Below are 20,806 nucleotides of genomic sequence, written 5' to 3' on the forward strand. Positions count from 1 at the left end.
GAATCCCTGTGTCTTTGCTTCTGTTTCTGTAAGGTCTACTGTTGTGACCTGGGGCTGAAGGCCATCTTGGGGTCTGCTTGGATTTTTATAGTTGAGGTTGTATAGTGGGTGGGCCATGAATAACTACAGCATTTATTTTCACCTGGGACTTACCTGTAGCAGAGCAGATAGATAAACCAAATGGTCAAACTGAAGTATCCATGAATATTCTCTAAAAGTGGAGAAATTCAAGTGACTTTCTTCCCAAAAGGACCCATTAGAAATCAGAACAAGAAATAACATATCTAAGACATAGAATTTTTACACAAAAGAAATCTCTCATGTCACACCCTAGAATGGTAGTTTCTTTCAGGTTGTCTAAAACATTTCTGCTTATTTATAAATATGACTTGAGCTGTGACATTATGCTTACACAAATGTGAAGTGTTGTAATAAGAAAAGTGATTTGGCTAGGCCTCAAATTATTTTTTTCTTTTTTCCATTGTACATTTATGGCTTCTTTGTCAAAAATTATATGTTCATAGGTGTGCGGGTTAATGTCAGGGTCTTCAATTTGATTCCATTGGTCCACATGTCGGTTTTTATGCCAGTACCAAGCTGTTTTTATTACAGTAGCTCTATAGTAGAGCTTGAGGTCGGGGATTGTGATGCCTCCAGAGGTTATTTTATTGTACAGGATTCTTTTGACTATCCTGGGTTTTTTGTTTTTCCATATGAAGTTGAATATTATTCTTTCCAGGTCTGTGAAGAGTTGTGTTGGTAATTTGATGGGAATTGCATTGAATCTGTAGATTACTTTTGGTAAGATCGCCATTTTTACTATGTTAATCCTGCCTATCCATGAGCATGGGAGATCTTTCCATTTTCTGACATCTTCTTCAATTTCTTTTTTCAGGGACTTCAAGTTCTTGTCATATAGGTCCTTCACATGCTTAGAGTAACCCCAAGGTATTTTATATCATTTGTGGCAATTGTAAAGGGTGATGTATCTCTGATTTCCTTCTCAGCCTGTTTGTCTATTGTATATAGGAGGGCTACTGATTTTTTTTTTAGTTGATCTTGTATCCTGCTATGTTGCTGAAGGATTTTATTAGCTGTATGAAGTCCTTGGTTGAGTTTTTGGGGTCACTCATGTATACTAACATGTCATCTGCAAATAGGGAGAGCTTGACTTCTTCCTTTCCAGTTTGTATCCCCTTAATCTCTTTATGTTGTCTTATAGCTCTGGCTAGAACTTCAAGTACTATATTGAATAAGTATGGGGAGAGGGGACAGCCTTGCCTTGTTCCTGATTTTAGTGGTATTGCTTTGAGTTTCTCTCCATTTAATTTGATGTTGGCTGTTGGCTTGCTGTAGATTGCCTTTATTATGTTTAGGTATGTTCCCTGTATTCCTGATCGCGCCAAGACCTTTATCATGAAGGGGTGTTGGATTTTGTCAAATGCCTTTTCTGTGTCTAGTGAGATGATCATGTGGTTTTTTTCTTTGAGTTTATTTATATGGTGTATTACGTTGACGGACTTTCGTATGTTGAACCACCCTTGCATCCCTGGGATGAAGCCTACTTGATCATGGTGGATAATTGTTTTGATGTGTTCTTGGAGTCTGTTTGCCAGAATTTTATTGAGTATTTTTGCATCAATGTTCATGAGGGAGATCGGTCTGTAGTTCTCTTTCTTTGTTGCATCTTTGTTTGGTTTAGGAATCAGGCTAATTGTAGCCTCATAGAAGGAGTTTGGTAATATACCTTCTGCTTCTATTGTGTGGAACAATTTAAAGAGTATTGGTATTAAGTCTTCTTTGAAGATCTGGTAGAATTCTGCAGTGAAACCATCAGGTCCAGGGCTTTTTTTGGTTGGGAGACTTTTAATGACTGATTCTATTTCCTTAGGGGTTATTGGACTATTTATATGGTTTATCTGGTCTTGATTTAACTTAGGTATGTGTTACCTATCCAGAAAATTATCCATTTCTTTTAGATTTTCCAGTTTTGTGGAGTAGAGGTTTTTGAAGTATGACCTGATGATTCTCTGGATTTCCTCATTGTCTGTTGTTATGTCCCCCTTTTCATTTCTGATTTTGTTAATTTGGATGCTCTCTCTCTGTCTTTTGGTTAGTTTGGATAAGGGCTTGTCTATCTTGTTGATCTTCTCAAAGAACCAACTCTTTGTTTCATTAATCCTTTGTACTGTTCTCTTTATTTCTATTTTATTGATTTCAGCTCTCAATTTGATAATTTCCTGGCGTCTGTTCCTCCTGGGAGACTTTGCTTCTTCCTGTTCAAGGGTTTTCAGGTGTGCTGTCAAGTCACTAGCGTGAGATTTCTCCAGCTTCTTTATGTGGGCATTCAGTGCTATGAATTTCCCTCTTAGCACTGCTTTCATAGTATCCCATAAGTTTGGGTATGTGATGTATTCATTTTCATTGATCTCTAGGAAGTCTTTAATTTATTTCTTTATTTCATCCTTAACCCAGTGGTGATTCAGTTGAGCATTATTCAGTTTCCATGAGATTGTAGGATTTCTGTAGTTTTTTTCTGTTGTTGAAATCTATCTTTAAACCATGGTGGTCCGATAGAAGACAGGAGGTTATTCCAATTGTTTTGTATCTTTTGAGATTTGCTTTGTGGCCAAGTATGTGGTCTATTTAAGAGAAGGTTCCATGGGGTGCAGAGAAGAAGGTATATTCTTTTTTGTATGGGTGGAATGTTCTGTAGATATCGATTAAGTCCATTTGAGCTATAACATCAGTTAAGTCCATTATGTCTCTGTTAAGTTTCAATTTGGCCGATCTGTCCAGAGGTGAAAGTGGGGTGTTGAAGTCTCCCACTATTAATGTGTGTGGTTTTATAAGTGATTTAAGCTTTAGTAATGTTTCTTTTACATATGTGGGTGCCCTTGTGTTTGGGGCATAAACGTTCAGAATTGAGACTTCGTCTTGGTAGATCTTTCCTGCGATGAGTATGTAATGTCCTTCATCATCTCTTTTGATTGATTTTAGTTTGAAGTCTATTTTGCTGGATATTAGGTTGGCTACACCAGCTTGTTTCTTAAGACCATTTGATTGGAAAGTCTTTTCCCAGCCTTTTATTCTTAGGAGGTGTCTGTCTTTGAATTTGAGGTGTGTTTCTTGTATGCAGCAGAAAGATGGGTCCTGTTTTCTTATCCATTCTGTTAGTCTGTGTCTTTTTATAGGTGAATTAAGCCCATTGATATTAAGGGATATTAATGACCAGTGATTGTTCGTTCCTTTTGTTATTTTTATTTTTTGGTGGTAGTGTGTGTGTACTTCTCTTCTTTGGGGTTTACTGCTGTGGTGTTATCTATTGCCTGCGTTTTCATGGGTGTATCTGCCTTCCTTAGGTTGGAATTTTCCTTCTAGTGCTTTCTGTAGGGCTGGGTTTGTGAATAAGTATTGTTTAAATCTGGTTTTGTCTTGGAAGGTCTTGTTCACTCCATCTATGATGATTGAAAGTTTTGCTGGGTATATTAGTCTAGGCTGCCATCCATGGTCTCGTAGTATCTGCATTATATCTGTCCAGGTCCTTCTGGCTTTCAAAGTCTCCATCGAGAAATCAGGTGTTATTCTGATGGGTTTGCCTTTATAAGTCACTTGGCCTTTATCCTTTGCTGCTCTTAATATTCTTTCTTTATTCTGTACATTTAGTTGTTTAATTATTATGTGGCGAGGGGACTTTTTTGGGGGGTCTAGTCTGTTTGGTGTTCTATAGGCTTCTTGTGTCTTCATAGGCATTTCCTTCTTTAAGTTGGGAAAGTTTTCTTCTATGATCTTGTTAAATATATTTTCTGTGCTTTTGAGTTGGTATTCTTCTCCTTCCTCTATCCCTATTATTCATAGGTTTGGTCTTTTCATGGTGTCCCAAATTTCTTGGACATTTTGGGTCATGACTTTGTTGGTTTTAGTGTTTTCTTTGACTGATGAATCTATTTCTTCTACCGTATCTTCAACACCAGAGATCCTCTCTTCCACCTCTTGCATTCTGTTGGTTATACTTGCCTCTGAAGTTCCTGTTTGTTTACTCAGATTTTCTATTTCCAACATTCCTTCTGCTAGTGTCTTCTTCATTTTTTCTATTTCCCTCTTCAGGTCTTGGATTGTCTCCCTTGCTTTTTCATGATTTTCATTCAAGGATTTATTGTTTTCTTCTGCTTTAATTGTCCTTTCCTCTAGTTTTTTATAGCGTTCTTCCCATTTTTTGTTTGTCTGTTCCTCTATTTTTTATTTCTTCTATATAAGGCTCTAGCCTCTTCATGATGTTACTTATAAGGTTGTTTTCTTCTTCTTCTTCCAGTCTGTGATGTTCAGGTCTAGCTGTTGGAGAAGGGCTAGGTTCTGGTGATGCTGTACTGCTCTTTATTTTGTTGTATGTACTTCTGCCTTGACGTCTGCCCATCTCCTCTTGTGTTCGTTCTTGGTCTTATCAGTGTACTTGGTCCAGAGGGAGTTGACAGATTTAGGGAGCCTCTCTCTGGTCCAGATGGAAGCTCTGGGCCAGATGGGAGCGTTGGTCCAGATGAGAGTACTTGCCGGATAGGAGCTGGGGGGCTGGACTCTGAGTCTCGGGAAGTCCCTGATGTCTCCTTATTTTGTCCAGATGGGAGCTCCTCTTGTCCAAGTGAGAGTTCCTCTGGTCTCTGGTCCAGATGGGAGTTCCAGGGAAGGATGGAAGCTTGGGGCTGGTCTCTGATTCTCAGGAAGTGGCTGGGGTCTCCAGCAGATGGGTGTGGGGGCAGGGTGTGGAGACTGCAGTGTCTGCCTGCAGTCTTGGAAAAGGGGAGCCTTCCCGCAGGGCCCGCCGATTGGCAGGAAACTGGGGCCAAGTTGGTCAGGTCCTCCCGGAGTGGCCTGTGTCCAGCGGTGGGACTCAAGGGCAGTTGCCTCTCTGACTCTAACCCCAGGCACTCACCTCTGGTCCAGATGGGAGTTCTACATTGGGATCTTAAAGTTACTTCTAATATAGGCACAGCATCGCTTCAGAGATGAACTTGCCAGAAAGAGTGAGGGCAAATCAGACAAAAAGCAAAAGCTTCCTTCTCCCTGGTCCTTTAATGTGAGCTGCCACTAGAAGGTGTGGCCAGATTTAGTGGGAATCTTCCCATCTCAAATAATCCAGTCAAGCAAATCTTTCACAGTCGTGCCCAACAGCTTGTGTTCTGGTTCATAGTAGGCTAGTCCAGTGGACAAGCAGGGTTAGTCGTCACAGTGGTCCAGCCTGGAACGCACTTGCTCCTTCTACCTCAGCCTCCCAAGTGCTAGGATCATAGACATAGGGGACATGTATCCAGCTCCCACGTGTCGTCTCTAATCTTCCAAATCACTCAAGCCAGGTGTTCCTTTCACCTTGCTTCAAGCCACAGTGAATATTCTTGCTTGAGTGTAGTTGGGTTGTGAAATGATAGCCTCCTGTTTAATGGAAAGATGAGCTGGTTAGGACATGTTGACAGGCAGCTGTGACATAGGAAATGAGCATACCGACACTGGAGTCTATGCAGAGAGATTGACCTCAGTCATGTGTGGTGTAGACTGACCTGATAGGAGAGATGGTGGCCCTTAATCAGCACGCCCTGTCATGTGAGTTCCAGATTCACCTCATAGAGTTTTTAATCTTGGCTTAATATTTTCAAATAGGAATGATTGTTTTAATCAAAGAGCATAGTGTCTTACTATTTTTCTTTCTTAAATTTTTTAATTATTATTTATTTTCTATATATGATGTTTTGCCTGCGTGTATATCTGTTTACTATGTGTGTGCCTGGTGCTCTCAGAAGCCAGAAGAGGACGTCAGATCCCCTAAATCTGGAGTTACATAAGTGAACCACCATGTAGTTGTTGGGAATCCAACCCAGGTTCTCTTAAGAGGTTAAGAGGTGCTATTAACCAGAGCCATTAGTCCCTTACTATAGTTCTTATCATGAAGGAACTTTCAAGATTGCATTTGCAACCTAAAATGTGTCTTATTTTCCTATTTGTTATCTAGATAGGCACCTATTCCTTTATATGAGACCTTCTGATTTAAAAAAAATAAAATGCACCGGGCAGTGCACACCTTTAATCTCAGCACTCAGGAGGCAGAGCCAGGCAGATCTCCGAGTTTGAGGTCAGCCTGGTCTACAGAGTGAGATCCAGGACAGGCACCAAAATTACACAAAGAAACAAATCCCTGTCTCGAAAAACCAAAAAAAAAAAAAAAAAAAAAAAAAAAATGCTGGGTGGTGGTGGCTTTAATCCCAGCACTCAGGAGAGACAGGTGAACCTCTTAGTTCAAGGCCAGCCTGGTCTACAGAACAAGTTCCAGGACAGCCAGGGCTACACAGAGAAATCCTGTCTCGAAAAACCAAAAATTCTACCTGTAATCCCAGAATTTGGGAGGTATAGATGAGGAATTCAAGGCCATCCTTAACTATATAACAAGTTTGTGGCCAGCCTGGGCTATATGAAACCCTGCCTCAAAAGCCAAAAGCTCCCCCCCCCCCCCCCTTTTTTTTTTTTTTTTTTTTTTTTTTTGCTAGTTTTCACATAATAGGAAAGTCAAGTGCAAATTTGATTAGAGTAGCTTGGAAAAAGTATGTATATATTTGTAAAATTTCCTTATATAACCTTTAAAAATTATAATTTGAAGGAACAAAGGGAGATGAATGTGCATTGTTCACCTGGGCATATACTGAGGGCTCCAAGGCCTTGGACCTAGGGGACTGTTGACATATTGTCCCGTTGGTAACAGCCTCTATGGGCCAGGCTGAAGTGGGGTGGCAAAGCTTTCCTGGGGAGTCAGAGTGACTGGTCAGAGCGTGTGCAAAGACAAGCGACTGCAATTTCCTTCTCCATCGCTTACTGCCTGAGACTGGTCACCCACAGAGACTTCCTGCCGACACTAGCTAACCCCATGTGCTGCACTGTGCCTCATAAATGTGTGTCTGTCTTTCTTATCCTCACCACCTCTAGTCAGGGTTCCAGGACTCAAGCCTTGCAGGATTTGGCATTGATTGACATGTATATATATATATATATGGGTTTATAGGTGAATATTTTATATCCATGTTATAATATACACATATAAGCTATATTTGTCCATATAGCTTTTTATATGCACATAAATATACTTACAGATAGAGAGAACATAGTGGGCAATACTCTTTGGAGACAACCTTAGAGTTTATGATTGAGATAAAGACTATCTCAGGCCTGTCTCTGAACCTGCCATTTGCCCACTGTCTTGGGATCTGTTGCCATACTCCATCTGAATTCAGGAAGTCCAGGAGGCTCTGAGCAGCCTCTGTCACCCTGTGGTATGCTGTTGTGAAGAGAACCATAGGGAAGGATACTGGGTGTCCAGAAGGCAGAGGTGGAGCTAGTTAGTCTTTGAGCACCCTCTGAGGGGTGTGATGCAGGATGACCACGCAGCCTGATGTCCTTGGGGCACTGCATAGCCAAACCTGACTAGTTCTCCAAGTTGGAGTGTGAATTTGGGCCATGAAATGTATCAGAAGTCTTAGTCCACAGCCCTCTAGAAAATACCTGGGTCCAGGAGGTGAGTGAGATGTGTAAAGCATAAGAGAATTAAAGGAAGAAGTTGGGGGAACTTGTCTCCTAGTTTGGAAGAAGATGGTTTGCAGAAGAAAACCTATGGAGATTCTACTGCTGTGTCTCAGGGCAAAGTGGCCAGATTTGAGCACACACGTTGGAACCCTTTTCCTAACCTGTATTCCTGCTCAGAACAGTAGACCACGTCTGCATCCTACAAGTGGCTACAGGAAGAAAAGGTTCCTAGTTTCACATGTGAAAGGGTATCCGACGACATTATCTGTACACTTAATGTGATAAAGAAATGGAATGAGGGGAAAGGGCAAGAGGGAATTACCCAGGGCTGAGGGGTGGGGGAGAGTGAAGGAAGGCTGCAAACAGGGACTCTGAGTCATGTGTATGCGGGGAAACATTCCTCATGACAGTCATTGTTAGGCCTTCTGCCTTTTCCTTTCCTGCACTTCACTAACTGCTATGATTAAGCCACAGTCTTTTCGAGACATGACAGCTGTTCAGTGTTTGGAGAACTTTGAAGACTTGAAATTAAATATAACATTTAAATTAAGCTGTTTGATATCTGTTCTGTTTATATATCATTTTAAGCTGACATTCCTAAGAAAGATGCCAATCAAGTCTTCCATTTAATTTAGCTTCTTGGGCAGTTCTGTGTTTGTATGTTTAAAATTATTCAGTTAAGGGAAGCAGTTTTGAGGTCCAAAGACCACTTTCTGTCGTTCACACCAGCTTTCTGGAGCTCATTTCCACTTAAAGGTTTTCAGTGGTAGCCATGGGGTTGTGTCTTAAGTGGTTACCAGTTTCGCTATGAGATGTTTTAGCCCATTGAAATCTGAACTATGCAGATGTGGGACTGTGCACGGGGATCCTGCTGGCAGGGAAGTGATCTTTATGAGGTAAACTTAGGTTTAGCTCAACTTGGTCAGGCTGGATCAAGCTTCGGGAATCTGAAGCCAGGAGATTTAGTGCAGGCCGATTTAAACACAGCACAGTTTGGAAAAGAGTTCTTCCCAGGCTACAGTCTTTGCGATTCCGGTGCGCGATGAAGACTCCTTACCAGCCACATCCGTGCTGTGCTGTGCCGGTGAGCCCGATTCCCCGGCCCGTGGTTCAGGCTTCCCTTTGCGCTATGAAACATGACACATGTGTCTTTAATGTATCACCAGAGCATCTCCCCTGCTCATCCCTCCATCAGCTCACAACCTTGACCACCTGCAGCTGTATTTTGCTTCCACAATTTTTTCTTTCCCTGACTGTCATAGTGTTGAATTCATATATTACGCAGCTTTGACATATAGTAGCATGTCTATAAGTTTCTTCCACTTATTTTTGAGGTTCGCTACATTTTAATTCCTAGCAATGTTTCATTTTACAAGTATCTACTCGTTGACCATTCAAGCACACCTTGGTTGCTGCTAAATTTTGGCAGCTGTGAATAACACTGTTAAAAGCATCCATGGGTGGGTTTCTGTTTGAACATAAGTTTTCAACTCTTGAGTAAATACCAAGGAATGGAACAGCCAGGTCACTTTGTCAGACTCCACCCCTGTCTTCCAGAGCATCTGTACCACTCTGAATTCTCCCAGCAGTGTTGCTCTGCATCCTTGCCAGAGTTTGGTGGTGGTGTCTTGAGTATTGTCTTTTCCAGTCGATGTGGAGTAGTATCTCATTGGCACTGTAATTTGTAATTTCCTAGTGAAATCAAGCATCTTTTCTAAGGCTTTCTCATTTGCCAAGAGGTCATTTTATTTGATCAGTTCTTTTGCTAAATTTCACTTTTATAATTATTTATTGGCTGGTACTGGGAATGGAGCCCAGTACCGTATGCAGGTTAAATGAGCCATCACCAGCCCTTGGAGTTTTTCTTTTTTTTTTTTTTCCTTTGGGTCCCCATTGGTTCAGGCTGGTCTTGAACCCACTATGTAGCCCAGGCTACCCTGGAACTTTGAGTCCTCCTGCCTCCTTCTGCATCCATGGATTACAGGAGCACACCATCCTGCTCAGGGCAGTATTATGGTTTTTGTTTATTATTATTTGGTTTCAGGAGTCCTTTACATATTTTTTGTTTTAGTCCTGTATCAAGGAGGTGCTTGACAACTATCTTTTCCCACTCTGTGGGTTTTCTTCTCACTCTTGACCTGGGAGGGGTGTGCTTAGAATGCCGCTGCAGTCAGCAGATGAGGAGAGGGAGAGGCAACACCTTGTATTATGAGCATTCTGACCCATGAGCGTGATGTTTGCCTCCATTTATTTAAATTTCTTTCAGTGACACATTTCAGTTTTAAGTCCAGTATATCATTTGTTTCATTTGTCCCATTTGGTATTATTTTTGTTGTAAATATCTCAGTTTTTAAATTGATCTTTTTACTTGTTTTGCTGATACATAGTCATATATATATATTTTTTGAGCTGAAGATTGAACCCAGGGCCTTGCGTTTGCTAGGCAAGCACTCTACCACTGAGCTAAATCCCCAACCCTAGTCATACAATTTTTAATGTATTTTTCTTTTACCCATTGACCTTAACAAGTTATCCTACCTTTTTTTTTGTTTTTTGTTTTTTGTTTTTTTTCAAGACAGGGTTTCTCTGTGTAGTTTTGGTACCTGTCCTGGATCTCATTCTGTAGCCCAAGCTGGCCTCAAACTCACAGAGATCTGCCTGGCTCTGCCTCCAAGTGCTGGGATTAAAGGTGTGCGCCACCACTGCCTGGCTCTTTTTCACTGTTTTTAAGAAGTATGTGTATGTATATGTTGGTATGTGCACATGCTGGTGCTGGTGCCCATGGAGCCAGAATTCCCTGGAGCAAGAGTTAAGGGCTGTGAGCTGCCCAATATGTGTGCTGGGAATAGAACTCAGGTCCTCTGAAAAAGTAGTATATTCTCTTAACCCCTGAGCTATCTGTCCAGCCCCCGACAATTAGTTTATTAACTTGAGAAGCTATCTCTAAATGCTGTTTGAATATCTACACTTATGCCATCTACAGATAAGCACCGTTTCACTTTTCTCGTTGACCTTTATGCTTTGCTTGTGGGAGATATGTGTGTGTATGCGTTTGTGTGTACTGCGGGAGTCAGGAGACAACCTTGGGTGTTGGACCTCACCTTCTGAACCTGTGTGAGACAGTCTCTCTTGTTTTCCTCCCCACTGTGTTTGTCAGGTTAGCTGGTCCTCTCTTGTGTCATCCTCTGATCTTCTCAGAGCAGTGCTGGAGTCACAGATGCTCACACTGTCCATCTGGCTTCTAGGGATTTGAACTCATGTTTTGGTGGCAAGCACTTTACCCACTGAGCCATCATCTCCCTGGTCTGTCTGTTGGTTTTTGAGACAGTTTTCCTGTGTATCCTAGGCTGGCCTCAACCTGCAGTCCTTCTGCCTCTACCACCACACCCCGCTGAGCTTCTTTGTCCTGGAAGGGCATCCATTTCAGTGGTGAGGAGAAGGGGTGATGTAGATGGTTTGGTCTTGTTTCAACAGTATGCCATCCTAATAGGTGGGAGGCATTTTACCTCGTTGTCATTGTGAGATAATTACTAATGGCTTGTATTGTTCAGCATATTTTTATGAGCCTATCAGACATTGTATGTCTTCTTTAGAGACCTGTCTCTTCAAGTCCTGCTATTTTGGAATTGGGTTGTCATGTTGTTGTTGAGTTTTAGGATTCTCTGGATCTAGATATGAATACCAGCTGTGATTCACCAATAGTTGCTCACATTTTATGGATTGCTCTTTTACACAAGCTCTAACTTATCTGTGTTTTCTTTCATCGACTACGCTTCTGGTGGCATATCCAAGATATAATTGCCAGCCGAATGTCTTGGGTTTTTCATATTTATTTGAAGGGAGAGGCATGAGCATGCCACAGTGTGCTCGTGGATGTCAGACTTGTGGGAGTCAGTTTTCTCTTCCCACCACGTGGATTCCAGGGATGGAACTCAGGTTGGGAGGCTTGGCAGCACATGCCTTTACCTGCAAAGCCGTCTCACCAGCCCTGACTTAAGACTTTTGCCTTGTGGTTTTTCCCAAGAGTTATGTGGTTTTAGGTCTTACAGTTAGGTCTTTGATCACTTTTAAGTTAACTTTTGTAACTGAATTAAGTCAAGGTTGGACTCAACCTCATTCTTTTGCATGTAAAGTGCTAGTGTTCCCAACACTGTTGAGAAACTGCTGGTTTTGACACCCTCACCTACACCATTTGACTGTATGTATATGTATCCCAAACAGCCTGACCCCAGTACAAGAGAACTGGGTCCAGTATCCTGTAAGACCAAGAGAGACCGACAGATCTTCCAGGATTGCACAGAGTACCATTTCCTGGGATGGTGTGCTTTCTGAGAGAAGCATGGTCTGAGGTGGTGGCAAAACCACATGGTTTGAGTGAGAAATCTGGGATTTATAGAGTGGTCAAGACAAAAGTACCTCCTTTGAAGCCAGCTGTGACTGGTTTAAGTCAAGCAGATAGTAAAGAATCAGGTCATTTCCTGGCGCTAGGGTCTGCTTTTAAAGTTCCATACATATATCACACTAATGGAATTGCCCGTCACATGCTGGAAAACCACACAGGGGGAAAAACATAATGCTCACTCAAGGGGACAGTACAACTGTTCCACTGACAGCTTCTTTGGTGATAGTGATTGACAAACCATGACTGATTGTCTCCAGCCTCTTACACTTTGTGAGATTTCTGTCAGGTGTCCTCATTCTGAAAACTTTTATTCTAACGAGGAATTGCTATAAATTATTTTCCAGGGAGAGTTTAATCAGTCTTCTTTGCCATTCATGATTTAGAGTCATGCCTAGAAAGCCAACAGCCACAACAAAAACAGATACTTGTTTATTGAAACTAGTGATAAGTCAGAATTTTCCCAGTTATTTTTCATTCAAGAAGTTTATAGTTGAACTAAGTTGACAAATAATTGTATTAACAATAACAAAGCAATCTAAGTGATTATTGCCCTGACATAAAGTAACACTTTCTAGGGCACTCTGCTCGTGCTTAGTAAGAGTGCCTAATTTATAAACTGGGCCACCGAAATCTTGTATTGATATCTGGGTTGAGAACTGAAAAATTAGTACAGATGAACGTGGAGTGAAGGGAAAGTCTAAGGAGAAGGAAGAGGAGTCTCAGTGTCCCAGACGTCTGCAGCCCTTCGCCACAGATATTGCTCAAAATACTTAGATCTTAAAGTGGGAGACCCCAGACTCCTCCAGTTTGCTGAGGACCCTTTCCATCCCACCATCTCTGTCTACTGTGTGTGGATGTGGGTGTCATGGTGTGCATAGAGAAGTTGGAGGACCACTTTGCGAAGTCCATTCTCCTTCCTTTAGGTTGGGTCTGGAAGTCAGACTCAACTTGTCAGGCTCGTGCAGCAAGAGCTTTAACCACTGGGCCATCTTACTGAGCTGTCATCACATTCTTTACTGCGTCCTTCCTACTGTTCTTTGTGACGAACTGGTCCAATTCTGTGTGCTGTGACAGCAAGTCATGGGACCTGGGGAGCTTGAGAGAGCCTCCTCCCTGCTGCTGCATTCAGGGTGCAGTGTCAACCTGGACACACCTCACCACAGAGTCTGAAATGTCAGACAGCTTTGTACCCATTACGTCAGTCGCAGAATTGAGTTAAATGTAAGACAGCTAGTTTTTGTGCTAAGAGAAACAGAAACTTGCTTGGTGTAAAAGCCTCTTGACAGTCTGTGTTGGACATGTGAGTAGAGAAGTTCTCAGCTCAGCATTTCTGCCTCTTACTGCCCTATTCTATCTGTCAAATCCCAAAACTTTTGTCTAAAACTCAGTGCTGTATTGCAGGCTCACTTGTTCAGCTGCCAGCCTGTCTTCTCGGTGTTCTGTGTAGTTCAGACTTTGTAGTCCCAAGCATATCTTCTCTTTTAACTTGTATTAACGTGTGTTTACGTGTCCCATCCTGAATTACCCATCTGAGGCAATGATACCACTAACTAACCAACTGTCTAAGCCAGAAATCTAAACTTAGTTCCATGGCCTTTATCACAGCGGCTGCCCATGAATTCTGCTTCCTTTTCTCTCAGAATGACCTCCTGTATCCTCTTTCTACCTGCTGTGTAGGTTCAAACCTCTTAGTTCAGAACGCATTCATCCTGTCTACCTATCATCTGACGGTAGAGTAATTTTTCTGAGTGTAGAATTTGCACCAACACTCAACGTCTTACTGTCCTCAATCCTTGTCTGGGACTTTGAGAGTACAGTGAGCTTTCTTGTCTCGCTCTCCAGAGACTCTGAAGTCTATGGCTTCTGCCTGCTTTTCAGGCCATCTCTCTTTCCACTTCTTGAGTGCTTTCTGCCCCATATAGTAATTGAGTCTCTTCAGTAGATCCAGCTTGCTGGTCCTCTCCATCTTTAGATGTGTTGTTTATTCATCCTAGGATACCTTTTCTTTTCTCAAGTCATTCATACCTGTTTGTCCTCCAAACCGAGCTGCAGTATCTGTGGAGTTCCTTTGTACAGAGCTTGCTTTACTATTCTTTCCTCACAGGGAGGGACAGTATTGTATTCACTCTTGTAGCCCCATACCAAAACATAATGTCTGACATGTAGTAGACATTTAATAAATATTTGTGTATACCTGGGTTTCAGATTATTCTTTTGGAACTCAAATTTCATGAGCCATGTCTCCAGATGGGGTATAGTGCAGAAAGGACCTCAAGTCCTCTGTCCCTGTTTCAGGCAGACAGACTCTTTTATATATGGGGCTTTCAGGAAAAGGTTCAATTGAAGAAAGGGATTCCTTGTTTTGAATTATGGTCTAGGCCACTGAACCATACCCTTAATGACAAATATTATTTTGCTTTATTTTATTTTTTTGGTTTTTTGAAACAGGGTTTCTCTGTGTAGTTTTGGTGCCTGTCCTGGATCTCACTCTGTAGACCAGGCTGGCCTCGAACTCAGAGATCCACCTGGCTATGCTTCCTGAGTGCTGAGATTAAAGGTGTGTACCATCACTGCCCAACTAATTCTTTTTTAAAATTGACAAGTGTTTTTGTTTGAATAAGAATGGCCCTCATTGGCTCATATACTTGAATGTTTAGTCACCATGGAGTAGCACTATTAGAAAGAATAGGAAAAATGTGTCCTTATTAGAGGAAGTGTATCACTAGGGGTGGGCTTTGAGGTTTCAAAAGCCCATGCCAGGCCCAGGCTCTCTCTTTCTGCCTGCGGAACAGGATTTAGCTCTCAACTACTGCTGTGGATATTGCTTTGTATAATTAAAATGCTGTTTGGCCAGTGGCCAGGCAGGAAGTATAGGTGGGACAAGAGAGAAGAGAATTCTGGGAGGTGGAAGGCTGGGAGAGAGACAGTGCCAGCCGCCGCCATGACAAGCAACATGTAAAGACACCAATAAGCCACAAGCCACGTGGCAAAGTATAGATTAATGGAAATGGGTTAATTTAAGATAGAAGAAGTAGATAACAAGAAGCCTGCCACGGCCATACAGTTTGTAAACAATGTAAGTTTCTGTGTGTTTACTTGGTTGGTTCTGAGCGTCTCTGGGCCTGGCGGATGAGAGAGATTTGTCCTGACTGTGGGCCAGGCAGGAAAACTCTAACTACAAACTACTTCTTCAGCACCATGCCTGCTGTGCCTGCTGCCAATCAGCCTGCCATGATGACAATGGACTAAGTCTCTGAAGCTGTAAACCAGGCCCCAATTAAACGCTTTCTCTTGCAAGAGTTGCCAAGGTCATGGTGGAGAATGATGGAGGATGGCAGCTGACCTTGACCTCCAGTCTCTATATGTGCACGCACACACATGTACATGTGTACACCCAAAAGTTATGTGCATACATTGTGCAGACAGACAGACAGACAGACAGACACACACACACACACAGAGGAGGGGGGTCAACAACATGAATAGTGAAATGAAAGCAAGTCCCCCTTTGTCTCACCCTTCTCGTAGGTGTGTGGAAGTGGTGAAGGCTTCTCAGTACGTGGAGTTGGCCAATGATCTGGAGATTAACAAAGCAATTACATACTTGAGACAAAAGGACTTCAACCAAGTAAGTGCAGCGGCATTTCTCAGGTTAGTTGGTCCAAGCAGTGAATACAGGGAAACTCCTTTCTAGAATGTTATTGAAGTGCTCTACCCCTCAGCTCTACCCCTACCCATAAACTCTGACAGGTTTTTAATATGTTGGTTCTGTTTCTTAAAATGTAAATACTTTCCATATTCTTAAATTACCAAACCTTGTGCTGGTTGAGGCCTTGAAATTCCCAGACTGCTCTGCAGAGAGCTAAGGCATGTAGAAGCTGGTGTGTGCAGGGAGCCCAAATAGCAGTATGATGGTCTTGTCTTGTCCTCTCTGAGCAGCTTTCCTGGAGGCTGTTTCGAGTATTTCCCTATGATAGACACTCGCTTGGAACCCTGGCATCCCTCACTGGCAGGCTGCTATCTTGTCTAGGGGTGGGGTGGAGTGTTTTGTTCCTTTCGGTGCTCGTTCAAGTAGAGCAGAGCTGAGACAGAAGTGAGGATCACAGAGTTACAAGGAGGAGGAGGAGAAGGAGGAGAAGGAAAGGAGGAGGAGGAGGAGGAGGAGGAGGAGGAGGAGGAAAGAAGGAGGAGGAGGAAGAGGAGGAAAGAAGGAGGAGGAGGAGGAAGAGGAGGAGGAGGAAGAGGAGGAGGAGGGATACCAAAAGAGAACAGGCAGAATGGCCACGGTTTCCTAGTTCATAAGCTGATGATGGGTTGTCTATGTACCTGCAACTCAAAACTCCATTTGACCCAGACAGCAGGGCTCAGGGGAAGCCACAGCATCTTTTCCACACTGCCCACGCCTGTGCTTTCTCTTTTCTTCCTGACTGAAGGACCCTCCTCTTGTCTGGAAGACAGGGGAAGGAGTAACTGCAGAGACTGGGGAGAACACCCTTCACTCAGAGCATGAGAACAGAGTGAAGCAATGCTGTGTTCATGTAGTAGTTAAACGGTTGACGGGCTGCAGTACCAGGAAGTGGCGAATTGTGTGGATCCATTTGCCATCCTCAAGTCTCTTAGTGTTTACAAAGCACTAAAGACTTCCAGAGAGTCCTCACATCTGCCCTGTCATTTTATTGTCACACCAAGGGGCTGGAGAGACAGCTCAGAGGTTAAGAGCACATACTTCTGCAGAAGTTCTGAGTTCGGTTCCCAGCACCCACATCTGGAGGCTCACAGCAGCCCGTAAATCCAGCTCCTGGGGACCTGACTCTCCTCTGGACTCCTAGGCCACCTGCACTCAGACGTGCATAATCACACAAGGATACACATACACATAATTAGAAAAATAATCAAAATAAGTCTTTTTTTAATGTCACTGTCAGCCTCAGTGGCTCATGCCTGTAATCCCAGCACTGGGGAGGTGGAGACAGGAGGATCAGAAGTTCAAGGTCATCCTCAGCTATTGGTAAGTCTGAGGTCAACTGAGTGCCATGAGACCCTGAATCAAACAAACAGCCACTGCAAAACACACACACACACACACACACACACACACACACACACACACACGTTGCAGTAGAATCATATGATGTGACACAAACTGGTCTCTGTTGCCTTGCTGAAGTGATCTTGGGACCTGAAAAATAATTTATGAATATGAAGTATACTGTTCTAGATGACACAGTAGAAAAAAATTTTATTTATCTCTTTTATCTTGACATTTTAAGTTTTTGTTTGTTTGTTTTTTAAGAACAGGTTAATAGTGTATTCCCATAGTTCATGTTTTAGAATTGTCCATCCAAAACTAAGCACTCTTGGTGCTGGAGAGCTGGCTCAGCAGTTAAGAGACTGACTGTTCTCCAAAGGGCCTGGGATTGGTTCCCAGTACCCATGTGGCAGCTCACAACCATCTGTAACTTCAGCACCATGGGATTTAATGCCCTCTTCTGGCCTCCACAGGTACCAGGCACATAAGTGGTAAAGACATACATGCAGGCAAACACTAATACACATTTTTTAAAAAGTAAGATTAAAATTTTAAAAAAGCACCCTTAACTTCTTCTGTTAAAATTAGCCCAGATCTGTTTTTTTTTTTTTTTTTTTCTCCTTGTTTGTTTGCTTGCTTGCTTGCTTGTTTTTTGTTGTTGATTTGGTTTGGTTTGAGGAGGGAGGGTTGTTTGTTTGTTTGGTGTGTGTGTGTGTGTGGTTGCTTTGTTTTTTTTGTTGTTGTTTTGTTTTCTTTGTTTTTTTTCTCCCTGGAGCTGAGGATCGAACCCAGGGCCTTGTGCTTGCTAGGCAAGTGCTCTACCACTGAGCTAAATCCCCAACCCTGCTTTGTGTTTTGAGACAGAGTTTTGCTGTGAAGCCCACTCTGGCCTCGAACTCACTGTGGATCCTCCTTCCTCAGCTTGAAAAGGCAAGGTGTGGTGTTAGGATGTTTCTTTTCTAGTGTTACTATCCTAGAAATGACCAGCAGTTTTCAAGGTCACTGAAAACCCTTTAGAAGAGTACTAGCATGCTGATTTGGGAGCCAGCATTGTGAGATGGTGTGTTTGCTTGTTTTCTGATGTGAGACATCACACCAAGACCTCTATACATTCTAGATCGGCACTGTGCCTCTGGGTGACACCGGTGGTAGCCTTGGAATCCAGTATTTTAAAAACTCTCATTCTAACCAAACCTGATCACAGTGCTTGCTGGTGTGACCTTGGACTCCAGCCTTGTGTGGTCCAGACCCTGGTCAGTTGCAGTCAGTTTAGCTGATGGTGGTCATAAAAGCAGGCAGGGTTTTTGCTTGGACACAAGGGATGCTATAAAGCAGAGACACCAAGATGTCAAGCATAAATGTATTTTTTTAAAAAGGAAGAAAATAAACCCCACTATCCCTTTTCACCTTTTCCTTCTCGTATCAAAGTAATTTCTAGGTTGGATAACCATGCACTGTTCATGTAAGGTGTCTAACTGTTGTAGACTGTTTAGATAGCATTCTATCAGACTTGACAGGTGGCTAAACATGTACTTCCATGTCTCAGGACTTGAAGATGGAATTATTTTTACCTACTTATGGTAATATTTTGGTAACAATCCCAGAATTGTTTTCTATTATTGATTTCGAACTGTTTGGCCATTCACTTTCCTCCTCCTCTGAGCATCCCAGTTACATTTATAAAAGCCCTTTTCCTGTGCTTGCCTCTGTCTTGTGTCCTCGTTAAAGAACATTTTTCTTAAAATATATTCATCCTTTTTCTGTACTTTATTCAGAACCTCTTGTGGGATCTTGGTCTTCAAGTTCTGGTTACCTCAGTAGCTCTCCAGTGCCTTCCAAGTTGTTATGGTGTTTATATAACTTTTTGGGTTGTTCTCCGTTGGAAAATGGCCCATAGATTAGTCTAAAATAGCTGTAACCAGAAGCTCTAGAACATTCTGTCAAGAAGTTGGACTGAGTTAGGGGAAAGTTTGGAGGTCCTCATCCCAGCGTGATGCGGGGTGAAGAGGGAACTCTCCTCTGACTCACGAGGCTCGGTATTCACAGCAACCCTTGCCGGGGCTTCAGTCCCTCTTCAGCTCTATCCAATTGACTTTTAAATCCCTCTCTATGCTCCTGAATTCAGTTGTTATTTCTTGTTGTCGGTCTTGTCTTTTTCTGTTCGATGATTTCTTTTCTTGAATGAAATTCTCATCCTGCCAACTGTCGTCTTGAACTTACGGCTGCTCTGTCCTGTACCCTCTGTCTCCCGCTCCACATAGACCCTTCCCCAACCGCGCCTTTTGGATACCGCTGTGTGGCAGTGGTAGTCATTTCAGACATTCTGTTTCTAGGCTGTGGACACCTTGAAAATGTTTGAAAAGAAGGACAGCAGAGTGAAAAGTGCGGCCGCTACCAACCTCTCCTTCCTGTACTATCTGGTAGGTTTTGCTTTGTTACACTGAGTTGTTGATGTGATATTTTTGATTGCCAAATTTCTACCTAAGCACGAAACTAAGGAAAGGCCTCCAGAGAAGCCTGGTGCACAGTGTGAGCGGAATGCCGCACACTGAGGACCGACTGTGACAAGTGCCGCCAGGGCCTGAGTTTGCAGACGTGAGTAAGAAGCTGTCTCTAAGAGGTGAGGGAGGACAACACCAGAGAATTACGGACTGACAGCTGCCAGACCGTGCCGAGCCAGCCCTTTCAACCATCGTGTTAGTGATGAAGAAAGTGGTGTCTCAGGGGAAGTGACTTAGACAGGGTTGCAGAGTACCATCTGTACAAGCATTCATTGAGTGCCTACTGGGTGCCAATCACTGGGACTCCTGGAAGTAGGTGGGCGCCACTTATGCCAGTTGCCTTCCAACTCCAAACTTGATTTGCCCTCTCCTCAGCCGCCGGGAGCAGCTCCTTCCCACCTCTGCAGGTTCCACTGAGTTCTCTCCTCCGCAGTCCCCCGCAGCCTCACAGCTTCCCTAAGTTCTGTTTGTTGTCCAGAAGACAGTGGTGTACGTCCTAGCTCTTCACAGCTGCTCCCCACTTCTTGGGACCAGTTTCTATAGAAGCTGTAGTTCAGAGTCCACACAAAGACTCGCACATAGACTCTGCTCACAGCAGCGTTATTCATACCAACCAAAAGTGAATGAAAGCAGCAGAGATATGTGTCAGTGACACAGGGATAAACCTGTGGGGTGTCCATATGTGGGCGTTAGTCAGCCATTAAAAGCACAGACCACTGACACATGGTACAAGACCTTACAAGCCACCAAGTGCAGGAAGCCAGACACAAAGGTCCTGCTTAATATCCATTGTCCAGACTAGGAAGGGAAATGAAAAGTAGAATACAGGTCTCCAGAGACTGAGAGAAGAGAAGCAGAGCGTGGCTGCTGATGGACACAGGCCTTCTGTTGAGGGAAGAAAAGTACCCTGCAATGTTTGCCACTGAGTTGGGCATTTTAGAGGGGCTCTCAGTCTCACTGAGCTGGCCTGGCACAGAAGGCTATGTCCCGATGAAATAAAGGGATCCACGGGTCTCGTGTGAACGATGGCGAGGGCCTGACCAAGCTTTTGGCTGGGGGAGGAAGAGAAGGCAGTACACGGGCAGCAGTGCCAACGCCCCGTGGGTGCCGCAGCCAGGTGCAGAGCAGGGGACGGCTGAGGCCTCCAGCTATTTCCGTGCTTCAGGTGGGAAGGCGGCTGCGCACAGCAAATGAGGACACGGGGCCTGGGCGGTGAATGTGGAACCGCCCACCTACAAATACTCTCGTTATCAAAGCAGGAGCCGAGAGAAGCCAGCCATAGGAACTTGGCTGCTTGAGCTTGAAGGCCACAAACAG

The 20,806-nt window shown here is 43.3% G+C and overlaps 1 protein-coding gene across 1 annotated transcript in view; it reads left to right on the forward strand.

Moving 5' to 3' along the window:
- The window catches only part of Ift88 (intraflagellar transport 88), a 109,082-nt gene that overhangs the window by 34,787 nt on the left and 53,489 nt on the right, over positions 1-20,806 (forward strand). The window contains exons 14-15 of the mRNA XM_036198509.1: positions 15,488-15,587; positions 19,322-19,408. Coding sequence (XP_036054402.1) covers positions 15,488-15,587; positions 19,322-19,408 — 187 coding nt within the window. The remainder of the gene's footprint in view (positions 1-15,487; positions 15,588-19,321; positions 19,409-20,806) is intronic.

Source organism: Onychomys torridus, chromosome 9 (genome assembly GCF_903995425.1).
Source record: "Onychomys torridus chromosome 9, mOncTor1.1, whole genome shotgun sequence".
Lineage (NCBI taxonomy): Eukaryota > Metazoa > Chordata > Mammalia > Rodentia > Cricetidae > Onychomys > Onychomys torridus.